Below are 21,802 nucleotides of genomic sequence, written 5' to 3' on the forward strand. Positions count from 1 at the left end.
TTTGTTTATGCAAGCAGTGTTTAGTTGTTATCAGCTTAAAATAGTGAATTATAAGATAGTTTTTGCAAACCTCATGGTAACCTCAAATCAAAAACCATACAACAGGCACAGAAAAAATAAAAAGCAAGAAATTAAATCATATCACCAGAGAAAATCACCTTGACTAAAATCAAGACAGGAAGGAAAGAAGGAAGAGAAGACCACAAAACAACCAGGAAACAAATAACAAAATGGCAGGAATAAATCTTTACTTATCAATAACAACACTGAATATAAGTAAACTCTCCAATAAAAAGGTGGAAAAATATATTTTGTGTCAATGGAAACCAAAAAGGAGCAAAGTAGCTAGGCTTATATCAGCCAAAATACATTTAAAGACAAAAACTATACAAAGAGACAAAGAAGGTCATTATATAATGATAAAAGGGTCCATTCAGCAAAACGATATAATGATTATAAATATATGTGCACCCAAAACTGGAGCACCCAGATATGTAAAGAAAATATTATTAAAGAAAGAGATGAACTCCAATAAAATAATAGCTGGAGACTTCAACACCCCACTTTAAGCATTCAACAGATCTTCTAGACAGAAAATAGTCAAAGAAACATCAAACTTAATCTGCACTATGGACCAAATAAACCTAAAAGATACAGAACATTTCATCCAATGGTTGTAGAATACACATTTTTTTTAATTTTTAATTTTTTTCTTTTCTCTTTCTTGCCCTATCTTATGGTGCTGAAGAATACATATTCTTCTCAGTACACAGATCATTCTCAATGACAGACCATATGTTACGTCACAAAATAAGTCTTAAAACACTCAAAACACAATGAAATAACATCATGCATCTTCTCTGACCACAATGGAAGAAAACTTTAAATCAATAACAAGAGGAATTTTGAAAACTATACGAACACATGGAAATTAACAATATACTCCTGAATGACCAGTGGGTCAATGAAGACATTGAGAAGTAAATTGAAAAATTTCTTGAAACAAATGATAATGGAAACACACATACCAAAACCTATGGAAAACAGCAAAAGCAGTTCTAGGAGGGAAGTTTATAACTGTAAATGCGTACATCAAAACAGAAGAAAACCTTCAATAAACAACCTAATGATTCATCTTAAAGAACTAGGAAAGCAAGAGCAAACCAAACTCAAAATCAGTAGAAGAAAAGAAATAGTAAAGATCAGAACAGAGATAAATGAAATTAAAATGGAGAAAACAGTACAAAAGATCAATGAAACAAAATGTTGGTTTTTTTGAAAACGCAAACAAAATTGACAAATCTTTAGCCAGAATAATTAAGAAAATACGAGAGAATAAATGAATAAAATAAATAAATAAAATCAGAGATGAAAAAGGAGAAATTACAACTGATACTGCAGAAATTCATAGGCTCATTAGTGGCTACTATGAGCAGCTATATGCCCATAAATTGGAAAATCTAGAAGAAATGAATAAATTCATAGACACATACCATGTACCAAAACTGAATCATGAAAAAATCCTAAACAGACCAAATGAGACTGAAGTCATAATAAAAAGTTCCCCAGTAAAGAAAAGCCCAGGATCTGATGGCTTCACTGCCGAATTCTACCAAACATTTGAAGGAGAACTAATACTACTTCTACTCAAATGATTCTGGAAAATAGAGAATGGAATACTTCCAAACTCATTATAGGAGGCCAGAAGTATTACCTTGATACCAAAACTAAACAAACACACATTAAAAAAAACTACAAGCCAAATATCTCTAAACAATATTGATTTAGAATCATTAATAAAACACTAACAAACTGAATTCAATAACACATTAAAAAGATATCTCTTCATGGCCAAGTAGGATTTATCCCAGGGATACAAGGATGATTCAAAATATACAAATAACTCAGTGTGATATATCATATCAACAGAATGAAGGCCAAAAACCACATAAACATTTCAATTGATGGTGGTGCTAAAAATGCATCTGGAAAAATTCAACATCACTTCATGATAAAAACCATTACAAAACTGGATATAGAAGGAACATACCTCAACATAAAAAAAGCCATATATGATAGACCCATAGCTAGTGTCATACTGAATAAGGAAAAACTAGAAGCCTTTCCTCTAGGGTCTGAAACATGACAAGGATGCCCACTGCCACTGTTATTCAACATAGTACCGGAAGTCCTAGCTACAGCAATCACACGAGAGAAAGAAATAAAGGGCATTCGAACTGGAAAGGAACAAATCAAATTATCCTTGCTGGTAGATGATATGATCTTATATTTAGAAAAACCTAAAGACTTCAATGAAAAACTATTAGAATTGATAAACAAATTCAGTAAAGTTGCAGGGGACAAAATGAACACACAAAAATCACTAGGATTTCCATATGCCAACAGGGAACAATTTGAAAAATAAATTGTAAAGTAATCCCATTTACAATAGCTACAGAGTAAAATCACTAAGAATTTACTTAACTGAGGAAATAAAAGAACTCTACAATGAAAACTATAAAACATTGATGCAAGAAATTGAAGAAGACACAAAAAAATGGGAAAATATTCCATGTTCAAGAACTGGAAGAATGAATATTGTTAAAATGTCCACACTACTCAAAGCAATCTACAGATTCAATGCAATCATTATCTAAACAATGACATTCTTCGCAGAAATAGAAAAAAAATCTTAAAATTTATATGGAACCATAAAATACCCACAATAGCCAAAGCCATCCTGAGTAAAAAGAAGAAAACTGGAGGAATCACATTACCTGACTTCAAATTATATTACAAAGCTATAGTAACCAAAACAGCACAGTACTGGCATAAAACCAGACACACAGACCAATGGAATAGAATAGAGAACCCAGAAACAAATCCATACATCTACAGTGAAATCATTTTTTTTACAAAAGTGCCAAGAACATATAGTGGGGGAAGGACAGTCTCTTCAATAAATGGGTCTAAGAAAACTGGATATCCATATGCAGAAGAATGAAACTAGATCTGTATCTCTAGCCATATACAAAAATCAAATAAAATTGGATTAAAGACTTAAATCTAAGACTTCAAACTATAAAATTACTGTAAGAAAACATTGGGGAAACTCTCTAGGACACTGAACTGGGCAAAGATTTCTTGAGTAATATCCCACAAACACAGGCAACTAAAGTAAAAATGGACAAATGAGATCATATCAAGTTAAAAGTTTCTGAATAGCAAAGGAAACAATCAGCAAAATGAAGAGACAACTCACAGAATGGAACAATACATTTGCACACTACCAATCTGACAAGAGATTAATAACAAGAATATATAAGGAGCTCAAACAACTCTATAGGAAAATATCTAATCATCTGATTACAAAATGGGCAAAAGATATGAATAGACATTTCTCAAAAGAATATACACAATTGGCAAACAAGTTTCTGAAAAGATGCTTAACATCATTGATCATCAGAGAAATGCAAATCAAAACAACAACAGGATATCATCTCACACCTGTTAAAATTACTTTTATCCAAAAGACAGGCTAACAAATGCTGGTAAGGATGTGGAGAAAAGGGAACTCTCATACACTGTTGGTGGGAATGTAAATTAGTACAACCAGTATGAAGAAGAGTTTGGAGATTCCTCAAAAAACAAAAAAATAGAACTACCGGCTAGGAACAGTGGCTTACAGCTGTAATCCCAGCACTTCGGGAGGCCGAGGCAGGTGGATCACTTGAGGTCAGGAGTTCAAGAACTACCACACAATCCAGCAATCCCACTCCTAGGTAGGTACCCAAAAGAAAGGAAATCAGTATATCAAAGAGATATCTGCACTCCCATGTTTATTGCAAAACTATTCACAAGAGCCAAGATTTGGAAGCAACCTAAGTGTCCATCAACAGATGAATGAATAAAGAAAATGTGGTACGTATACACAACGGACTACTTGTCAGCCATAAAACTCAATGAGATCTTGTCATTTGCAACAACATGGGTGGAACTGGAGGACATTATGTTAACTGAAATAAGCCAGGCACAGAAAGACAAACTTCACATGTTCTCACTTATTTGTGGGATCTAAACATTAAAACAACTGAATTCATGGAGACAGAGAGTAGAAGGATGGTTACCAAAGGCTAGGAAGAGTAGTGGAGGGATGGGGGAAGTGGGGATGACTAATGAATAAAAAAAAAAAAAAGAATAAATAAGATCTAATATTTGCTAGCACAACAGGATGACTATAGTAAAAGTAATTTAGTTGTACATTTAAAAATAACTAAAAGAGTATAAGTGGATTGTTTGTAACACAAAGCATAGATGCTTGAGGTGATAGATACCACATTTGCCCTGATGTGACTGTTACGCATTGTATGCCTGTATCAAAATATCTCATGTGACCCATGAACATATATACCTACTATGTGTCCATAAAAATTAAGAATAAATAAAATGGGAATTGCAAGTATCTGAAAAAGGCAAGTGTTTGTGAAAACATTGTCATCTACCTGGGGCTCTATGCCCTTAAAAATTCTATCCATACCATTTAGATAGCCTGGAGCAGCTGGTTGGAGCTGGAGTTAATGAAGTAAGGTGTGGGAATAAACAGGAAGGGTTTCCTCCACTCAGGGACCAAGGCTATGAAACATTCCTTCCTTATCTTGGTTGAGTATATTTTCCAAGGAAGACTCTTCTGGAGCATTCCCAGTGGGAGCCAATCCTTAAGTTAGGAGAGAGGCAGAGCTTGGCCAGAGGGCTCAATCTACCAGCAGAACCCTTTGCCATGTTACTACTTTGGTACGCGGTGTACAGAGTGGATGAGTGCCAGTTGAAATGGAACTGGGAACAGGTACAGGGTGGGAAAGCAATGCTCAGCCAGGGACCTTCTGGGCCTCAGGCTTGATTCAGTGTGTACCAAGGAATGCCAAAGGCAGATCTTGTTCCTACTGTGCCATTCTGACCAAAGAGGCCCTGACCAAAAGGACAACCATCTAGTCTCAAAAGAGAAGAGATGGTATCCTCCTGACAATCAGCCTCTAAAACTGCAGCACTACTTCTTGTGGAGGTAAGGAAGGCTGCCACTAAGAATGTACATAAGGGTCTTTAGAGATAGAACAGTGTCTCCTCATCTGTGTTCTGCAAACATTAAACCCATAAAATGCCCTGGAAAAAGTCTCCCTGCTATCAAGTGCATTTGGGAAATAATGTTTACTATATTCCTCAACTAGGAGGATCACACTACCCCTTAAGCACATGCAAGGGGCTGACAAGTCATGCCACTTAAAAACATCTAACTTTGTTTAACCAACCTTATTAAAAGAGGTTAACATTATTTAGTGGTTAAGAATAGGGGTTCTGGAGCCAGACCTTGTACCTCATGTTCCTCTACTTATTAGCTGTGTGAGCTTGGGCACGTTGTGCTCCTGTGGCTCAGTTTCTGTACCTGTTGTAAAATGGAAATGGAAATAATAATATACCTTCCTCGTGGAGGTGTCATGAAAATGAAATGAGCTACTAAGTACAAATCATTGAGAACAGTACCTGGAAAACAGAAAGAACTCAAAAAAAATTAGCTATTATAATTTATATTATTATTGTCTGATTATTAATATCTAATTTTTTTTTTTTGAGACAGGGTCTGACGCTGTCATCCAAGCCACAGTGCAGCGGCACAATCATGGCTTACTGCAGGATTGACCTCCAGGGCTCAAGAAATCCTCCTACTTCAGCCTTCTGATTTGCTGGAGCTACAGGCATATGCCAGCACACCTGTTAATTTCTTAATTTTTTACATAGATGGCATCTCATTATGTTGCCCAGGGTGGACCTGAACTCCTGGGCTCAAGTGATCCTCCTGCTTTGGCTCCCAAAGTGCTGGTATTACAAGTGTGAGCTACTTTGGCCAGAGAAATGCTAAATATAGAAAAATCCCCTCTCTTCCCAAAGAGAAGTCAACATACTCTCTGTAGCACAAAAACACAACTAAGAAATCAGAATTTCAGTCTCCAATATCAGCTTAACCTTCTTGGGTATGTGTTTCCTTATCTATAAAAATAAGATTATTAGACTTATTATTCCTTCTAGCTGCAACAGGCCAGGATTCTAGGAAAAATACATAGTTGCCATTAAAACCAGCAGCTCTTGCCCAGTCCTGGTTCCAACCTGGTTGCTTTTAAGATTCTACCTTGCAGACATCTTACCCAGATTTAAAGCTGCCATTGCAGGACTTCAGGTTAAGAGCTGGTTGTTGCCCAGCAAGATGGGTATGGAAATGGCCTTGTGCCACCTAACCCCAGAGTTCTGAAGCACACAGAGTGAAATAAACTAGCAACGGCAATAACGTCAACAGGCTGCAACTTGCCTGCTCCAGAGGACCCATCTGCACCTCTAATGCCGACTGCCTTGGTTTCTGGCACAAAAGCTTGAGCATCATTCCCATATTCCCTACTGTGGTACTGTGGTCTCCAGTAACCAGAAAGTCCCATCCTATATATTGATTATTTTGCTTGTCTGAGTCTTGCCAGCTCTTTCTAAGGGCTGAACTCTTCTTTGAGTTTTTCTCATTTGTACAAAACACCAGGTTGCAGTTTCAATGTGGATACCCATCTGTGCTCAACTTTGTTGACATGTCTTAAATCCAGACCTTATCTGTTGAGTTTAGTACTGCCCCAGCAGAGAAAGGGCTGCTGCTTCTGCCCTGAGTGTGTACTGTACATACCTCTGTGTAACCCAGCTCAGTCTTTTAGATTTCTAGAATGTCACATGGCTGTGTCCATCTGCATTTTAATTGTGCCTTCATCCACCCATCCAGCCATCTGGCCAGTCATCCAGTATTTATTAACTTCTTCCTACATCCAGGCACTATACTAAAATCTGTTGGCACAATATTGAACAAAAACAGACATTCCCTCATTCGTTCATTCAACACATATTTTAGTAGAGGAAAAAGGCAAACAAATAAATGAACAAGATCAAAGAGTGGAAAGTGCTCTGAAGAAAATTAAACAAGGTAAGGTTACAGAGTAATGGTGATGTGAAGAAGGGGGGTCAGGTTGGGCCTCTCCTCAGAGGGGATACCTGAACTGAGACCTGAAGGACAAGAAGCAGCTGGCCATGCAAAGACCTGGTGCAGAGTATTCTCCCAGTAGCAGAGAAAACAGCCAGTCCACAGATCCTACAGCCAGAACCAGCTCATGATAAGGACAGGGAGATAGGGCCAGTGTGCCTGGAGCCGAGTGACGGTGAGAGAGCCAGAGATGAGGTCAGAAAGGGAGGCAGGGCCAAGATGTTCCTCGGCCTTATTGGCCAAGATAAGGAGTTTGGATTTTATTTTCATTGCAACAGGATGCCACGCAAGAATTTTAAGCAGGAAGTGACTTGATAAGGAATGATAAGTCCATCCATCTTCTTGGGACTACTGCAACAACTTAGTATACGCTTAGCAATATGTCAGTGAATCTCAATCAAATCCTACATTTTGTTGGCTTATAATCACATTAGAAATAGTAAGGTACTGTAACAGAGCGAAGCTATAATTGTGACAAAACCACCAAAAGAGATCCCTGTTGGCCTGAGAGAAATGTTACAGTGTAATTTAAGAAGTTAGAATTTCATATCATGTTGTTTTAATTAATAAGATAAACTCTTCTTTTGGAGATTCAGCAGTGATAACAGCTCAAGCAGGAGCACCAAGTGAATCCTAAAATGACAGCTTTACAGAAAAAGAAGCACTGCTCACAGTGACTCAGCCAGAAAATAGGAGAATTGGAAATGTAAAGCAAACTTTAACAAGTGTCATTCTGCTATTTTATAGCTCTTGCCAATATAGCTCTTAAAAAATGTGCATGAAACTGAGTTTCCAATTAAAAAAATAAATCCTAAACACAGGCAAAATTAGAAGCCCCATTCCTTGCCATTATAATACATGATGAAGTGGGTGGTACAAAGATGAAAAAGCAGAGCATCTTTCTAATCCTGACACACACTTTCCCCCATTTTCACTGATCCTTCATCTGGGAGTGAGGATGTGCATAGGGAAGATGATTCCTGGTATGTTCCTTATAAGAATACGTCTTTCCAGCGGTGATAGCAGGGACCAAACTAGCTCATAAGATTCTGCCAAGTTTCTCTCTATCTGTGATACTGGGAAAGCATGTGTGTTTCTGACAGTAATATTCAGAAAAGGGACTAAAACCACAGGAAGTAAAATCACCAATAGAAAAGGGCATTGAGTAATTAACATTCAGACCACTCTAAGAGCTCCTCTAATTAAAGGTGCTAAGACCACACTAATGCCGCCAATTGCAGGCCAGGCTTCATGCACCTGTGCTTCCATGAGATTGAGATGACATCCTTAAAGGGAGCAAGGCCTCCTGGGTCTCGCAGGGAAGAAATACAGATTGGTCTTCCTCTCAAACCTCCCATATTTGGTTTAGATTACTCTTATACCTTTAATTTCTTTAAGACTTGTGTTGAGGCTATTTTGTAATAAAATTACTCTTAAGTTAAATCAGACATGGATGACTGTCCTATTTCCCTCAATATGCCATAAAATCCTTTAAGTCAGTCATTTCTCTTGCTGCTCACTCACCCATGGCATGCAAATTTCAAACAGTACATGAGGGAAAGAGTGAAATAAAAAATTATTGTTTCTCAGCTTCACTCCTCAAAGATACAACTGTTAAGTTTCTTGTCTCTCCCTCCATGAACGTTTGTGGGCATATACAAACTTTTGCATTATGCAATCCCATGAGCAGAACTTAAAGAAATATGGATACACAGAATTTTAAATCATATCTGGTTTAAGGCAGCATATGAATAAATAACATAAATACAAACTACTGCAAAATAAGGGGAGGCTGTGGACATTCTACGGCAGATCTAATAACCTGTCTCCACCCACCACTCACACCCGCTCCACCTCCAGGACCTTAGTGGGCACTGCAGTTGGTGGCAGATGGAGTAACCCCGGTGAGTGAGTCCAGTTTGGTCTCTGACCCACTGAGTGTTTCCTGGCCAACTCAATCCATTGCTCCAGATCTCAATTTCCTCTCCTACAAAATGAGAAGATGTTATTTAAGGTCCCTTTGAGACACCAGGATTGGAGTTGACCAACAGACAGCAAAAACAAACAGGCATGCTAAGGCCAAAGACTGTACTCTATGAGTGCCTGAGGCTCAGAAAGAGGAAGAGCATCACAGAGACAATCCATGTAACAGATTTCCAAGAGGAGAAGAATGTAAATAAGATTGGAGCAGTTTTTTTCTCTCTATTTCTTGAGATATGATTCATAGGAAAATCCACATCTTGTTTTACCATATAACAGAGGTACCAAGCAATATACAATGCTCCTGAAGTTTTCTTACGATACATTAAAAACCCAGAAGTAGAAAAATCCCATGTTTATATATTCCTCAGCAACGTACGTTGTATTACCACTAGCACCAGAGGGCTTGTGAGTATTTTCCCATTGTGAAGAGTCGCAGATATGTGCAATTACATGTAGTAGTGATAGGGCCACAACTTAAGCCACAAGTTAACATTTAATTCTCATTTGCCACCTCATCTGACAATTAGCTGACTGTGAGGGAGGTGGGGAGTCTTCCTACTGGTCATCTTGCTGGCCAGTCTACATTTGCAGAAATGACTTTTAGACTAGAACAAATAAATATCAAGGGCAGTAGGGAAGTGATAAGGGAGAGGGCTAAGGAGAGAGAGGGAAATGGCTCAGAAAGTAGAACACCTTTAAACAGACCAATCCTGTTAAACATCCATTTGGCAATTTGACTTCAGGCTAACAGCAGCAAACCCACTAATAATGATTAAGATTCCTGGGTCTCCTGCAAACTTGGCAGAAGGGAGGTGGCATTCACAAGTGTCTGCCAGATCTTCTGGCCATTTCCCAGAAGGAAGATGGGAGCTGGAGAACAAAGCCTGGAGTTACAGAGCTGTGAGTTCTGCCACAACTAGACAATTACCTAGTCAATTCTGAGCCTCTATTTGTTCATTTATTTAAAAAAAGATAGACAAAGGCGGGATGCGGCGGTTCATGCCAGTAATCCCAGCAGTTTGGAAGGCTGAGGCAGTTGGATTGCCTGAGCTCAGGAGTTTGAGACCAGCCTGGGCAACACAGTGAAACCCTGTCTCTACTAAAAATACAAAAAATTAGCCAGGTGTGGTGGCATGCACCTGTAGTCCCAGCTACTCGGGAAGCTGAGGAATGAGAATTGCTTAAACCTGGGAGGCGGAGGCTGCAGTGAGCCGAGATTGTGCCCCTTTACTCCAGCCTGGGCAACAGAGTGAGTCTCTGCCTCCAAAAAATAAACAAAAAACATATAGACAAAGCAATACATGCATTATGCTTATTGCTATGATTTGAAACTGGGAAATTCCACGGGCTATCTCCTGTGAAAGAGAGGATCCTTGAAAAATAATTCCAAGTAAAACTGAGAAATCACAGCCTAGAAAAGAAGCCATTGCTCACCTGAAAGGAATTCATATGGCGAAGGGATGAAGGCAGATTGGCATTACTCCTTGATAATATCAACAGCAGCTCCAAGCAGGTTGCAGAGGGCAGGGTTAGCGGGTGGACGCTGATGTCACTTTCCCACAAGCTGACAAGTCTGGAACACACCAACACATTAACTTTAAAAAATGCATTATCATAATTATTTTAAAAATCTGAAATGAAAGAAGAAAATTCAATTGTGAGAGAAAAAGGCAAAGTACAAAAACTAGAAATAAACTATATTAAAAATTCACAGAGAACATGTCCAAGACATTTTTATGGTGTTGTTGATATAAAGCAGATGGATCAGGCAATTTTTCAGGCCATCATTTCATACTCTGAAGTATGCAGTCACAGGAAATGCTGTCTTAGTTGTGTGGGACCCGCTGGGGAAGGGGTGGCAGAGACTAACGGCTAACACACTGAATGCTCCCTACATTCTATGCCCTGTTCTACATGTAATATCTTGTTTACCTCTCAGAAACCTAAGAGAAGGAACTATTGTTATCCCCATTCTACAGCTATGAAACTGGTTTTCTGAGCTGGATAGGCCCTTATGGAACATTTAGCTCAGTGATTTTCAAACTTTTAAAAAGTGACAGAATCCTTTTGTCAAAAAAAAAAAAAAAAAAAAAAAAAATCTTGTAACAGCCCCAACTTACAATACAAATAAAAGTGAAGCTGCTCTGTCTGAAGGGGAAAGGTTGGCAGGAGGCCTCCCTTCATCTTCCAGAGTGGCCCTTGAAGCATCTCTGCTATATCCTGCGGAACCTATTTGAAAATCCTTTCATTTTAGAGATCAGGAAACCAAGGGCTAGAAAAGTAAAAGGATGTGTCTGAGATGAGGCAATGTGTAGAAAGCGATATGGCTGGGTCTAGAATCCTGGCTTCCTGGCTCCTCATCTAGTGCTTACAGTAAAGGAAAACATCAAAAAATAATTATGAGAAAATAAAGTAATAAGAATAGCATGAGTTTTAGGTTTTCAACTTTTCTATTTACTTATTTCCTATCTGATCTGCGACCAAAGTGTCTCTTATCACTAATTTTAAAGATATATGTATATAATATTTATATTTGTTTATATAAATATATATGTATTTTTTGCCACTTCTATAAACTTCTCTCTGAAAAGCGATCTTTAACCAAATCAGTGGTGAATAATGGAAACTTGGAGAGAATCAGTAGTTCCGGGCATGATGGATTTTAAACACTTTACAGAACAAGTCATGGCAAATGGTTTAGATGTTTTATCAATCGGATTACTTATTATGCTAACAGATTTCTGATGTGGGGTAATGCAGTTCACTCTCCTTTGAAGCACTGGCCAACTAGTTGGACTGGAATAAGACACTGGTCCAATTTTAGTGTAGAGGAGAACAGATCACCCTCAGTGCCCTTTTAGCTCTTAGTAGGCTCTTCAGCTGGATCTGGGAGCCAAACTGACACCAGGCAGATTAACAAGAGAAAAGTCTACAAATTTTATTAGTTTTGCATGTACGTGGGGATCTTTACAAGCAAGTGAAGTCCAAAGAAGTGGCCAAAGCAAGATGCTTTTATACATTTTTAGGCACAGAGTGATAAGTATGAGGAACATAACAGGACAAGGAAAATCTGGCTAGAGGAAGTAAATTTTCTAGGGGAGTCACTGGAGATATATGGTGTGGGGGTGTGTAAAACAGATGGAAGATAAGGTAAATATGTTTATTCAGGTCCATTGCAGCCTCCAATTCCAAGTCTCTGCTGATAAGCGCTGTTTTCTCACCTTGGTATCGAGAGGGTACTCTTCCCAGAGGGATCTTGATCACTTGCTGCATGCAGGAAAGGACAAACCTTGGCCTTTAATTTTTTTTTTTTTTAGAAAAATCAAAAATTTTAATCTTTATATATAACATGTCAAGACCCCTACTTGTTTGTAAAAAGTTCCCCACCCCCCTCAAAATTTGTAGAGCATAATAAGTCGTGGCCTAAACTGACCTGATTTGTAAAATATCTTCCTCTGTGCACTTTTCCCTTCAGCCTGAGGCTCTTTGCTGATCCGCTCACAGCAGAAGCAGCTTGGCTTTCCTCTGGGAGTACCACCAGCCTGCAAACCTAGAGTGTACTCTCCACCCCTGGGTCACAGAACTTCATTCTCCCCTGCTCTGTAACCCAAGGACCTTACAGCCTCTGAGGCCTAACGCCCAAGCTCTTCCTTGCAGAAGAGCTGAGATGCTAAGGAGACCATCTGCAGCATCATAATAAGCCCTTGGGATTTGTTGAGCTCCCACATGGCTTTCTTCAACCACCTGGCCCACTTTCTTCAACCACATTAGACTTTGGAATGCGTGTCTTTAAGGCACCAAGTGATCTTAAGAATTGGCTCTGTTTCTTTGAATCCAGTGATCCAAGTTCCTATCTCAGTGGGACCTCCAAAAAAAGGATTGACTGCTTCTAATGTAATGCCTGCCTTTTACACACCAGTTACGTGTTAGTGACTGCTGGATGCCAGTCCACACCCCTTCAAGCACCTCACAGTCCCAAATGGGGTGCTCCTACAGGTCCCAGGGTCCTGTTAGTGGAAGAAAGGCAGCTCCAGGAAGTCTTCATCTAGCCTTCCTGACAGGAAGTAGTTAATCCTCTGGGAAATAGGCTTGCAGTCTTGGGAAGAAAAGAGTTGTTCCTCCTTGGGGATATACATCATCATCTTGGCAATTTCATTCAGTGTCTCTTCTGTATACAGAAGCTCCTAGCTCAGGAAGGCATCCCGTCCACATAGCCTCATGAAATTCTAATTTCTCCAAAGTTTTCACCTCTAAACAATCAATATACCAATCTGACATATTTTGAGATGGCATGTCCTTCACTCCTTCATAGGCAAAGGCACATTTAAGTGTATTTTCTGTGTTTAAAATAATCATCTTATATTGATTGACTGGCTCTGCTATTCTTTTTGCTTTTACTCATTATATAACATTTTCGACATTTCTCTTGAATGTAAATTAAAACGTTGCTGTCTTTTCCGTAATTCAAACTTAGTACTAGTGCAGTGGCTCTAAGCTCACTGTCCACCCACACTCCTTCCTCATGCTCTCCATAATCCACTGTTGACTTACATATACAGTTAACTGGGCCTGGAAGGCAGTTATCCTTGCTGCTGAATTTCTGTTCATCCTGTGAGACCCACTTACGTATCATTTTCTTAGAGATATTGTCCTGCTTCCTTTATAAGAACTTCCCTAATACCATATTTACATCACTTACGTACTAGTAAGGCATTTGTAAGTGATATAAGTATGGTATTAGGCAAGTTTTTATAAAGGAAACAAATACCTTACTAGTATTCTTATTTGGGATATGTCTATGTCTCTAATTCTTTCTAGATCAGACATGAGTGATTTCCTCTAACTTTCTCGTCTTATTTGGAAATAAAGATTTAAAAGTTGCCTCAATGTTGCTTTTCTGCAGACACAGTCAGGTATTAACCTCCTACTGCCTAAAAGAAATACCTTTTTAATTTTCCCCAACATTTGTTATGTTCAATAAAACAACTCAAGTTTTCAGAATTTATACCCCTGACCCCAACTCCTGCCACCCACAATAGGGTTCACTGAAGCCTATTCTGAATTTTTTTAAAAAGTGTGGTGAAAAGGTTTTTGCATTTTCTGAATTGAATCTCTTGCCCTGGATTGTGAATGTTCCTTGTGAACTCATCAGTGAATCTCTAAGACCTATTCCAGGCCCATCATGCTTTGGACTTTCCTGAAATGAGGTAAACACTGTAGCCTGGACCATGGCCTGCCAGGGTAGAAAGCATTTCCAGACAGTTACTTTTTCATCATTTTCCATTCCTCTTTGGGCAGTAACATATTTGCAAGAGAAAGGCAAAATGGTAAATTATGTAAATAAATATTTTGAAGACACAGTTACTTAGTTAATTACGGCTATAACATGGTTGCCTTTAATTTTTACAAAATTACTTCAGTTTTGTAAGCCTAAGGCCTTAGGTTTCTTCTGACTATCACTTATCCTATGGCTAACACATCCAGACACCAGGTCAGGCACTTTACTTATATTTGCTGTCTCTAATCCTAAAGCAGCCCTGAATGGTATGCATCATTCATCCCATTTTAAAGACAGGAAACCAAAGGTCAGAGAAGTTAAGTGATTGTCCAACATCATGCAGTTAGCAAGTAGTGGGACCAGGATTCAGTCAGGTCAGCCCGAATGCAAAGCCTGTGCTATTCGCACCACACCACAGTGACTGCTGAGGACACTGTATATATTATCCTCTCCAAGCAAACCATAAGTAGGATTTTAATAACTGAATCTGCAAGTGCCTACTTCTTCTGCAAGATAACCCTTTGGCTTGCAAAATATAGTTGAGTATTTTGACCTTTTTTTAAGAAGTTATTTGGTGGATCACCTGAGGTCGGTAGTTTGAGACTAGCCTGATCAACATGGAGAAACTCCGTCTCTACTAAAAACACAAAAAATTAGCCGGGTGTGGTGGCAGTGTGCACCTGTAATCCCAGCTACTTGGGAGGCTGAGGCAGCAGAATTGCTGGAACCCAGGAGGCAGAGGTTGCGGTGAGCCAAGATTGTGCCATTGCTCTCCAGCCTGGGCAACAAGAGTGAAACTCTGTCTCAAAAAAACAAACAAAAAAGATGCTAATTTATTTTGTGTGTGTGTGTGTGTGTATGTGTATTTACTTCAAAACTTGACTAGGAAAGGTGGTAAAATAGACATTGAAAAATACTCATGTTAGAATAAGTGAAAATAACCATGTGATGAGAAAAAAAGATGAAGAGGCAATACACTCACAGTTGTTTCCACTACAGGAAAATAATAATCTGGTTTTTACATTTTCTTCTTTACACTTTTATTTTCCAAGTGTTATTTTTGTAATCAGAAACAAGTTAACATTATGCTGTTGATGTGATTTCTGGTTCAGACAAAGGAAATTTTAAATGCTGCTTAAAAGTTTCAACATGCTGCTAAATGGCTATGGTACGACCTATCAAAAATGGACACTTAAATAGAAATAAAAATACATTGGCACTGCCTTGTCACTCACGAGCGAGTGATCATGGACAGGCACTCTGGAGCCTAGTTTCCTCACAGGACCTTTGAGTCAGGTACACAACCTGTCCAATGTATCAAACTATCAAAATTTATACAGAAGGACATTGTTACAGTAATGATAACCACAGTCACAAAAAAGATACAATTAGTTATCAAGTTAGTTACCCATGTCTCTATGTAATTACAGACATTTGCATGGTATGTAAATCCAACACTGGCATTTTAAACTTAATCCTTAAAATATTCTGTGATTTAACAATTTTTATTCCCATTGAAGCACATAAAGGAAATGAGTATTATCTTGATCACAGAGCCAATAAATGATAGGAAAAAAAATCTCGAGCATGATCTTTACCATCTGAATCCTATTCTTTTTAATACTCACATGAACAAGGCAAAAGTATATTAAGCATTATTTAATTCCACCCAAAGAGATTAAAAACCCCAAAGGCAAATTATAGGGTAAGTTCTAGATATCTCAAAACACTTCATCTTAAAATAATTTGAATAATCTTATTTTTGAAATTAGACAAACTAGCTGGGTCTAATATGGCTCAAATTCCTAATGTTCATCCTGCTGTTTCTATTCCCACAGTATGTTTTTCATGAGTCTCAGGACTTATTTCTAATGTTACGATTTATAAACTTTCTCTGTAATTTCAATCACATAAAATATTACTTTAATCACAGGAAGCATTCATACATATGAACAAAGGAAGTAATAAATAAAAAATGAAATTAGTTGTTTAGGAGAGTAAGAACTACAGGTAACTTTCCCTCAAAACTTCAGGTAAAGTTTTCATTTTTTTTTTTTTTTTTTTTTTTAATTTAGGGAGAAAGAAATAAAGAAAAGAGAACAAAATGGAAAGAGGAAGAAATGACTTAGCATACTGAATCTATACAGTATATCCTAAAACAATCACCAAACTCATTATGTGGAATTTAGGACATATGTTGACAAAGCCAGAGGTGTCACTTGCAACTCTGCCCATGACTCACATATTATATTAGTTTTGGTTCTCTAGAGAAACAGAACTAATAAGATAGACAGATAAATAGGGAAGTTTATTAAGGAGTGTTAACTCACACAATCACAAGATCCCACAATAGGCTGTTTGCAAGTTGAGGAGCAAGGAAACCAGTCCCAGTCCCAAAGTTGAAGAACTGGGAGTTCAGTGTTTGAGAACAGGAAGCATCCAGCATGGGAGAAGGATGTAGGCTGGGAGGCTAAGTCAATCTAGCCTTTTCATGTTTTTCTGCCTGCTTTATATCCTGGCTGAGCTGGCAGTTGATTAGATGGTGCCCACCCAGATTAAGGGTGGGTCTGCCTTTCCCAGCCCACTGACTCAAATGTTAATCTCCTTTCACAACATCCTCACAGACACACCCAGGATCAATACTTTGCATCCTTCAACCCAATCGAGTTGACATTCAGTATCAACTGACATTAAATATCAATACAAATGTCTGTTGATACAAGCATTTTAACAACCATAGGGCAGAATCTGGAACATTTCTGGTATTTCCTACAAAGACATCACAGACTATTGGACCTAAATCAGTAATTACCCACTATAAGTCAATAAGAAAGATACTTCAAAAGGAACAATAAATGAAACATCAATTGAAACTTACTTCTGTGATTTTTAAAGTACTGAGAGAGGAAAAGCTTTCTTAGGAGACCAGAACTGTCAGTCAGACGACCTTAGTCTAACGGACCAAAATACAAGTAGAGGACACACCATCCTTATTTCTAAACTTTTGCCTTGTCGAAATTCCCTAGAGAAGCAACTATGGCCTATCTATTTTCAAAGAGGCATTGAGAAGGGGAAAAAAGGTCACTTTCTATCACTTCTAACGAAAATGGTGAAATTGAGAATGAATCAAACCAATCAAGATCAAGAAAAGAACCTGAGTAAATAGAAAGGTGATACAGTCTTCTAGGAAACATGGAGGTCGTTTAATCTAACACAGGTTAAAATGACAAACAGAAATGATATAACAACTCTATCCAAATTAAAATATTTAAAAAGAATCCAACATATTATTGTGTAGAGAAGAAAAAAATGGTATGTATGAGAGAGTTCAAGATGAAAATATTTAACTTAAACCTCATTTCTCATATTTTAGTAGATAATTTGAACTCTTCAAACCTAGAAGAACCTAAGAAAGCAAAGAGCGTATTAAAGATATTGAAATATTATGTTGCTTATACCTGTACATTTTAGATGCTCAATTTCAAAGCTATACCAATGATACGCCCATCAATTTAAGCTCTCAAACTAGCAAAACAAGCAAATGACAACAACTTAGTGATAGAATTTTTATAAACATTCACCTATTTAATACATAACCAAAATTTTGAAATTCTTATAAGCCACTCTTAGGAATACAACGTTTTGAAACATCTAAATATATTGGAATGTCTGTTCTGATTAGCCATATTGACTGCATTATACTTAAAGTATTTCAAAAGCATTAATTAAATAAAAATTGACCCTGAAAACATGCACACACAAACTACTGTTTGTCAAAACAAAGTTCATTAAGTAATGAACAGTATCCACAAGAACATTTTTCTTTGAAAATGACAGAAGAAAAATTTGACCCTTTTAAATCACAAAAGGCAAAATTGGTCTTTAATACTCTTTGAATTAGAGGGCTCTTGAGAGAATTCAAGTGCACAATTCCTAAATACTATGCCTTTCAAACTTTGCCCATATGACCTCTAAGTTTGTCAAGGCAAATCTCCCACACATCAAGAAGCATGGGGAAAATGGTTCTCATTTAAATAAGATACCAATAAGGCAGTCTCAAAATTAAATGTATTACTTCATGCCAAAAAAAATAAGAAATTTTGTCTTTTATAAATGCTTGTATCATTGCAAGACACCAGTCGCTGAGAACACAGAAATTAGACTGGGAACACTTTCATTAAACAAGAGAACAGTGGCTCACGCCTGTAATCCCAGCACTTTGGGAGGTTGAGGCGGGTGGATCACCTGAGGTTGGGAGTTCAACACCAGCCTGACCAAAATGGAGAAACCTCATCTCTACTAAAAATACAAAAAATTAGCCAGGTGTGGTGGCGCATGCCTGTAATCCCAGCTACTCGGGAGACTGAGGCAGGAGAATCGCTAGAACCTGGGAGGCGGAGGTTGTGGTGAGCCGAGACAGTGCCATTACTCTCCAGGCTGGACAACAAGAGCAAAACTCAATCTCAAAAAAAAAAAAAAAAAAAAAAAAAAGAAGAAGAAGAGAATCCACCCTACAAACAACCCTACAAACAAGCCTGTCAGAAACTGCATAATTAGAAGTGATATCATTAAGAACATAATAATTAGAAGTCCATCTAAAGAGGCCAGCTACTTCTTCAGATTTTAAAAAACTAAAAACTTTTCATTATGGAAAATTTCAAATACAATATGAAAATAAGAGAGAAAAGTGTAATGAACCCCATGTACCCAAGACCCAGTTTCAAGCCATTATTCTCACACGGCCAACTTTGTTTCATTTGTATCTCCACACACTACCCACCAACCCATCTGAATTATTTTGGAAGAAATCCCAGACAACATATCATTCATTTCATGAGGAAATAATTCAGTATGTATTATTAAAGATAGATTATTTTAAAAAGAATACCCACAATATAATTTATTACACTTTGAAAAAAGTAACAATTCTTTCATATCAAGTCTGTAGTTAGTGCTGAAATATCCTCAACGGACTCATAATTTTTTTTTTTTTTACAGTTTGTTTGAGTTTGGACTAAATAAGATCCATATATTGCAACTGACTGGTATGTCTTTTAAGGCATTTCTCATCTGTATGCCACATATAGTATGATTCTATTTATATAAAATGCTCAGAATAGGCAAATCCATAAAGATAGAAAGCAGATTAGGGGTTTTCAGGGGCTGGAAGGAGGAATGGGGAGTGATTGCTAGTGGGTAGAGTTTCATTTTAGGGTGACAGAAATATTCTGTAATTAGATAGTGATACTACCTTGTGAATATATTTAAAACCACTGAATTGTACCCTTTAAAAGAACAAATTTTATGATATGTATATTATATTTAAATGTAACAAAAAGAGAATCTGTGGAAAAATTAAATCAGCTCTAGGGATACCTATAGATCTATTTGGCTCTTTCTAATCAAGATAGATGAATGTTGAATGTACTGATTTAATTATGTAACAGTGAACTAGTAAAACTAGTAAATATTCCCAACAGAAACTCAAACATATTATGGTTGCTATTGTAATTAATTCTAGAAAATTTTTACTTGCAAACAAAATGTGAGACAAATTGGCCTCTATACTATGTAGTTCACTACCTTAAACATATTTTTTCATGCTTATTTCTATTTTATTAACCTTTTATTTCAATTCCCTGCCCCAAATGGAAAAATCAAGCCTCAAATGATTTACTCTGTCAAACTGGCATCTGTTCTCCCTTGTCCTTAATTTTTTCCATTTTAAATATTTAAACCATTTCTTCCCACTTTTTATTCTGAGATAAGTGTAGAGTCACATGCATTTGTAAGAAATACAGAGATGCTGTCTATCCTTCACCCAGCTTCCCCCAACGGTAACATTTGGGATAACTACATCAACATTGATATAATTCACCAACCTTTTTTAAACCTCATGTTTAAATATGCATTCATTTGTGTGTGTCTCTGTACATTTACTTCTAGGCAATTATTTCACATGTGCAGACTCGTGTGACCACTTTAACACCGAAGAGCCAACATAAAAAACAGTTCCATTATGAGGATCTCTTAAGGTAACTTTTTAGAGGCACAACCACCTCCCTTCCCCATCTCTTCTACTCCCTACCGACTGGCAACTACTAATCTGTTCTTCATCTTTATAATTTTGTTATCTCAAGAATGTTACATAAGTAGAAACATATAATACGTAGTCTTCTTTTTTTTTTTAACTCACCATAATTCCCTCAGGATTCATCCAAGTAATTGTATCAACAGTTCATATTTTTTTTCTTTTTTAAAAAGAGACGGGGTCCTGCTCTGTCACCTAGGCTGGAGTGCAGTGGTGTGATCACAGCTCACTGCAGTTTTGAATTCCTGGGCTCAAGTGATCTTCCCACCTCAGCCTCCTGAGAAGCTGGTTCTAGAGAGGTGCACTGTTACACCAGACTAAGTTTAAAAAAAAAAAAAAAAAAAGTAAGAGACGGATCACTATATTGCCGAGGCTAGTTTCAAACTCCTGGCCTCAGGCAATCCTCCGGCCTCAGGCAATCCTCCCGCCTCAGTCTCCAGAGTAGGTGCAATTACAGGCCACTCAACTCCATACCTAGCTTTCATTCCTTTTTATAGCTGAGTAAATTTCCATGGAATATAATCACAGTTGTTTATCCATTCATCTACTGAAGGACATTTGGGCTGATTTCAGTTTGGGGCTATTATAACACCATGAGCTGCTATGAACATCTGTGTACAGGTTTCACGGTGAACATTAAGTTTTCATTTCTCTAGGATAAAAGCCCCCAAAATGCAATTGCTGGGTCATATGATAAGCACATGCTTAAAAAGTTCTTAATTTTGATGTAATCAAGCTTTTGTATTTTTGAAGCTTACCACTTATTGTGTCCTGTTTAAGAAATATTTGCCAAATCCCATATTGTACTGCATTCTCCCCTTTTTAACCTCCCTCACCTCTCCCTACTTCCCCTGCCCCCCACCCCATCTCTCACTATCCACTGATCACTCTCTGCCCTCAAATCAACTGCTCTGGGACTAATAATTCACTCTCTTTAATGGCTATATAACACATCAAGGTGTGTATGTCTAAAATACTATACCTTGGTTATCTTTTCTCCCAGTTTTCTTTCCCTGCTATGAACAATATTACAATAAGGTCCTTGCTTACATTTCTTTACATTCTGGTACTCTGATTTGTTTGGAATAGAATCTCAAGAGCGGTAATATCAGATTGAGGTGTATATGCATTTTTTAATTTTAATAGATATTTCTGGAAAGTCTGCCAATTCACATTTCCACAACCAGTCATCAGAGTACTCTTTGCCCTATACCCCCACCAACAATGAACTAACAGTTGGGATTTTTAAAGTTTGATGGAAGTAAAATTATTTTGTGCTATTCATCTGGTTTATATTTGCTTAATTTTAGTGAACTAGAGTTTCTTTTCATATATTTGTTGGCTGTTTGGATTTGCTGTGAATTGCATTTTAAAAATTTTATCTTATTTT

General features: G+C 37.5%; 1 protein-coding gene across 3 annotated transcripts in view; it reads right to left on the minus strand.

The window, feature by feature from the left end:
* Positions 1-21,802, minus strand: part of UBE3D (ubiquitin protein ligase E3D) — a 179,784-nt gene that overhangs the window by 56,262 nt on the left and 101,720 nt on the right. For 2 of the 3 annotated variants that reach the window (XM_050788164.1, XM_050788167.1), the window contains 2 exons: positions 10,478-10,616; positions 301-5,437 (listed from right to left, as the gene is read on the minus strand). In XM_050788164.1, the coding sequence (XP_050644121.1) occupies positions 5,387-5,437; positions 10,478-10,616 (190 nt within the window). In that variant the 3' untranslated portion in view covers positions 301-5,386. Of the gene's footprint in view, positions 1-300; positions 5,438-10,477; positions 10,617-21,802 lie in introns of those variants that run through there. The other variant, XM_050788165.1, reaches the window with a different exon arrangement.

The sequence above is a fragment of the Macaca thibetana genome, chromosome 4, assembly GCF_024542745.1.
Source record: "Macaca thibetana thibetana isolate TM-01 chromosome 4, ASM2454274v1, whole genome shotgun sequence".
NCBI lineage: Eukaryota > Metazoa > Chordata > Mammalia > Primates > Cercopithecidae > Macaca > Macaca thibetana.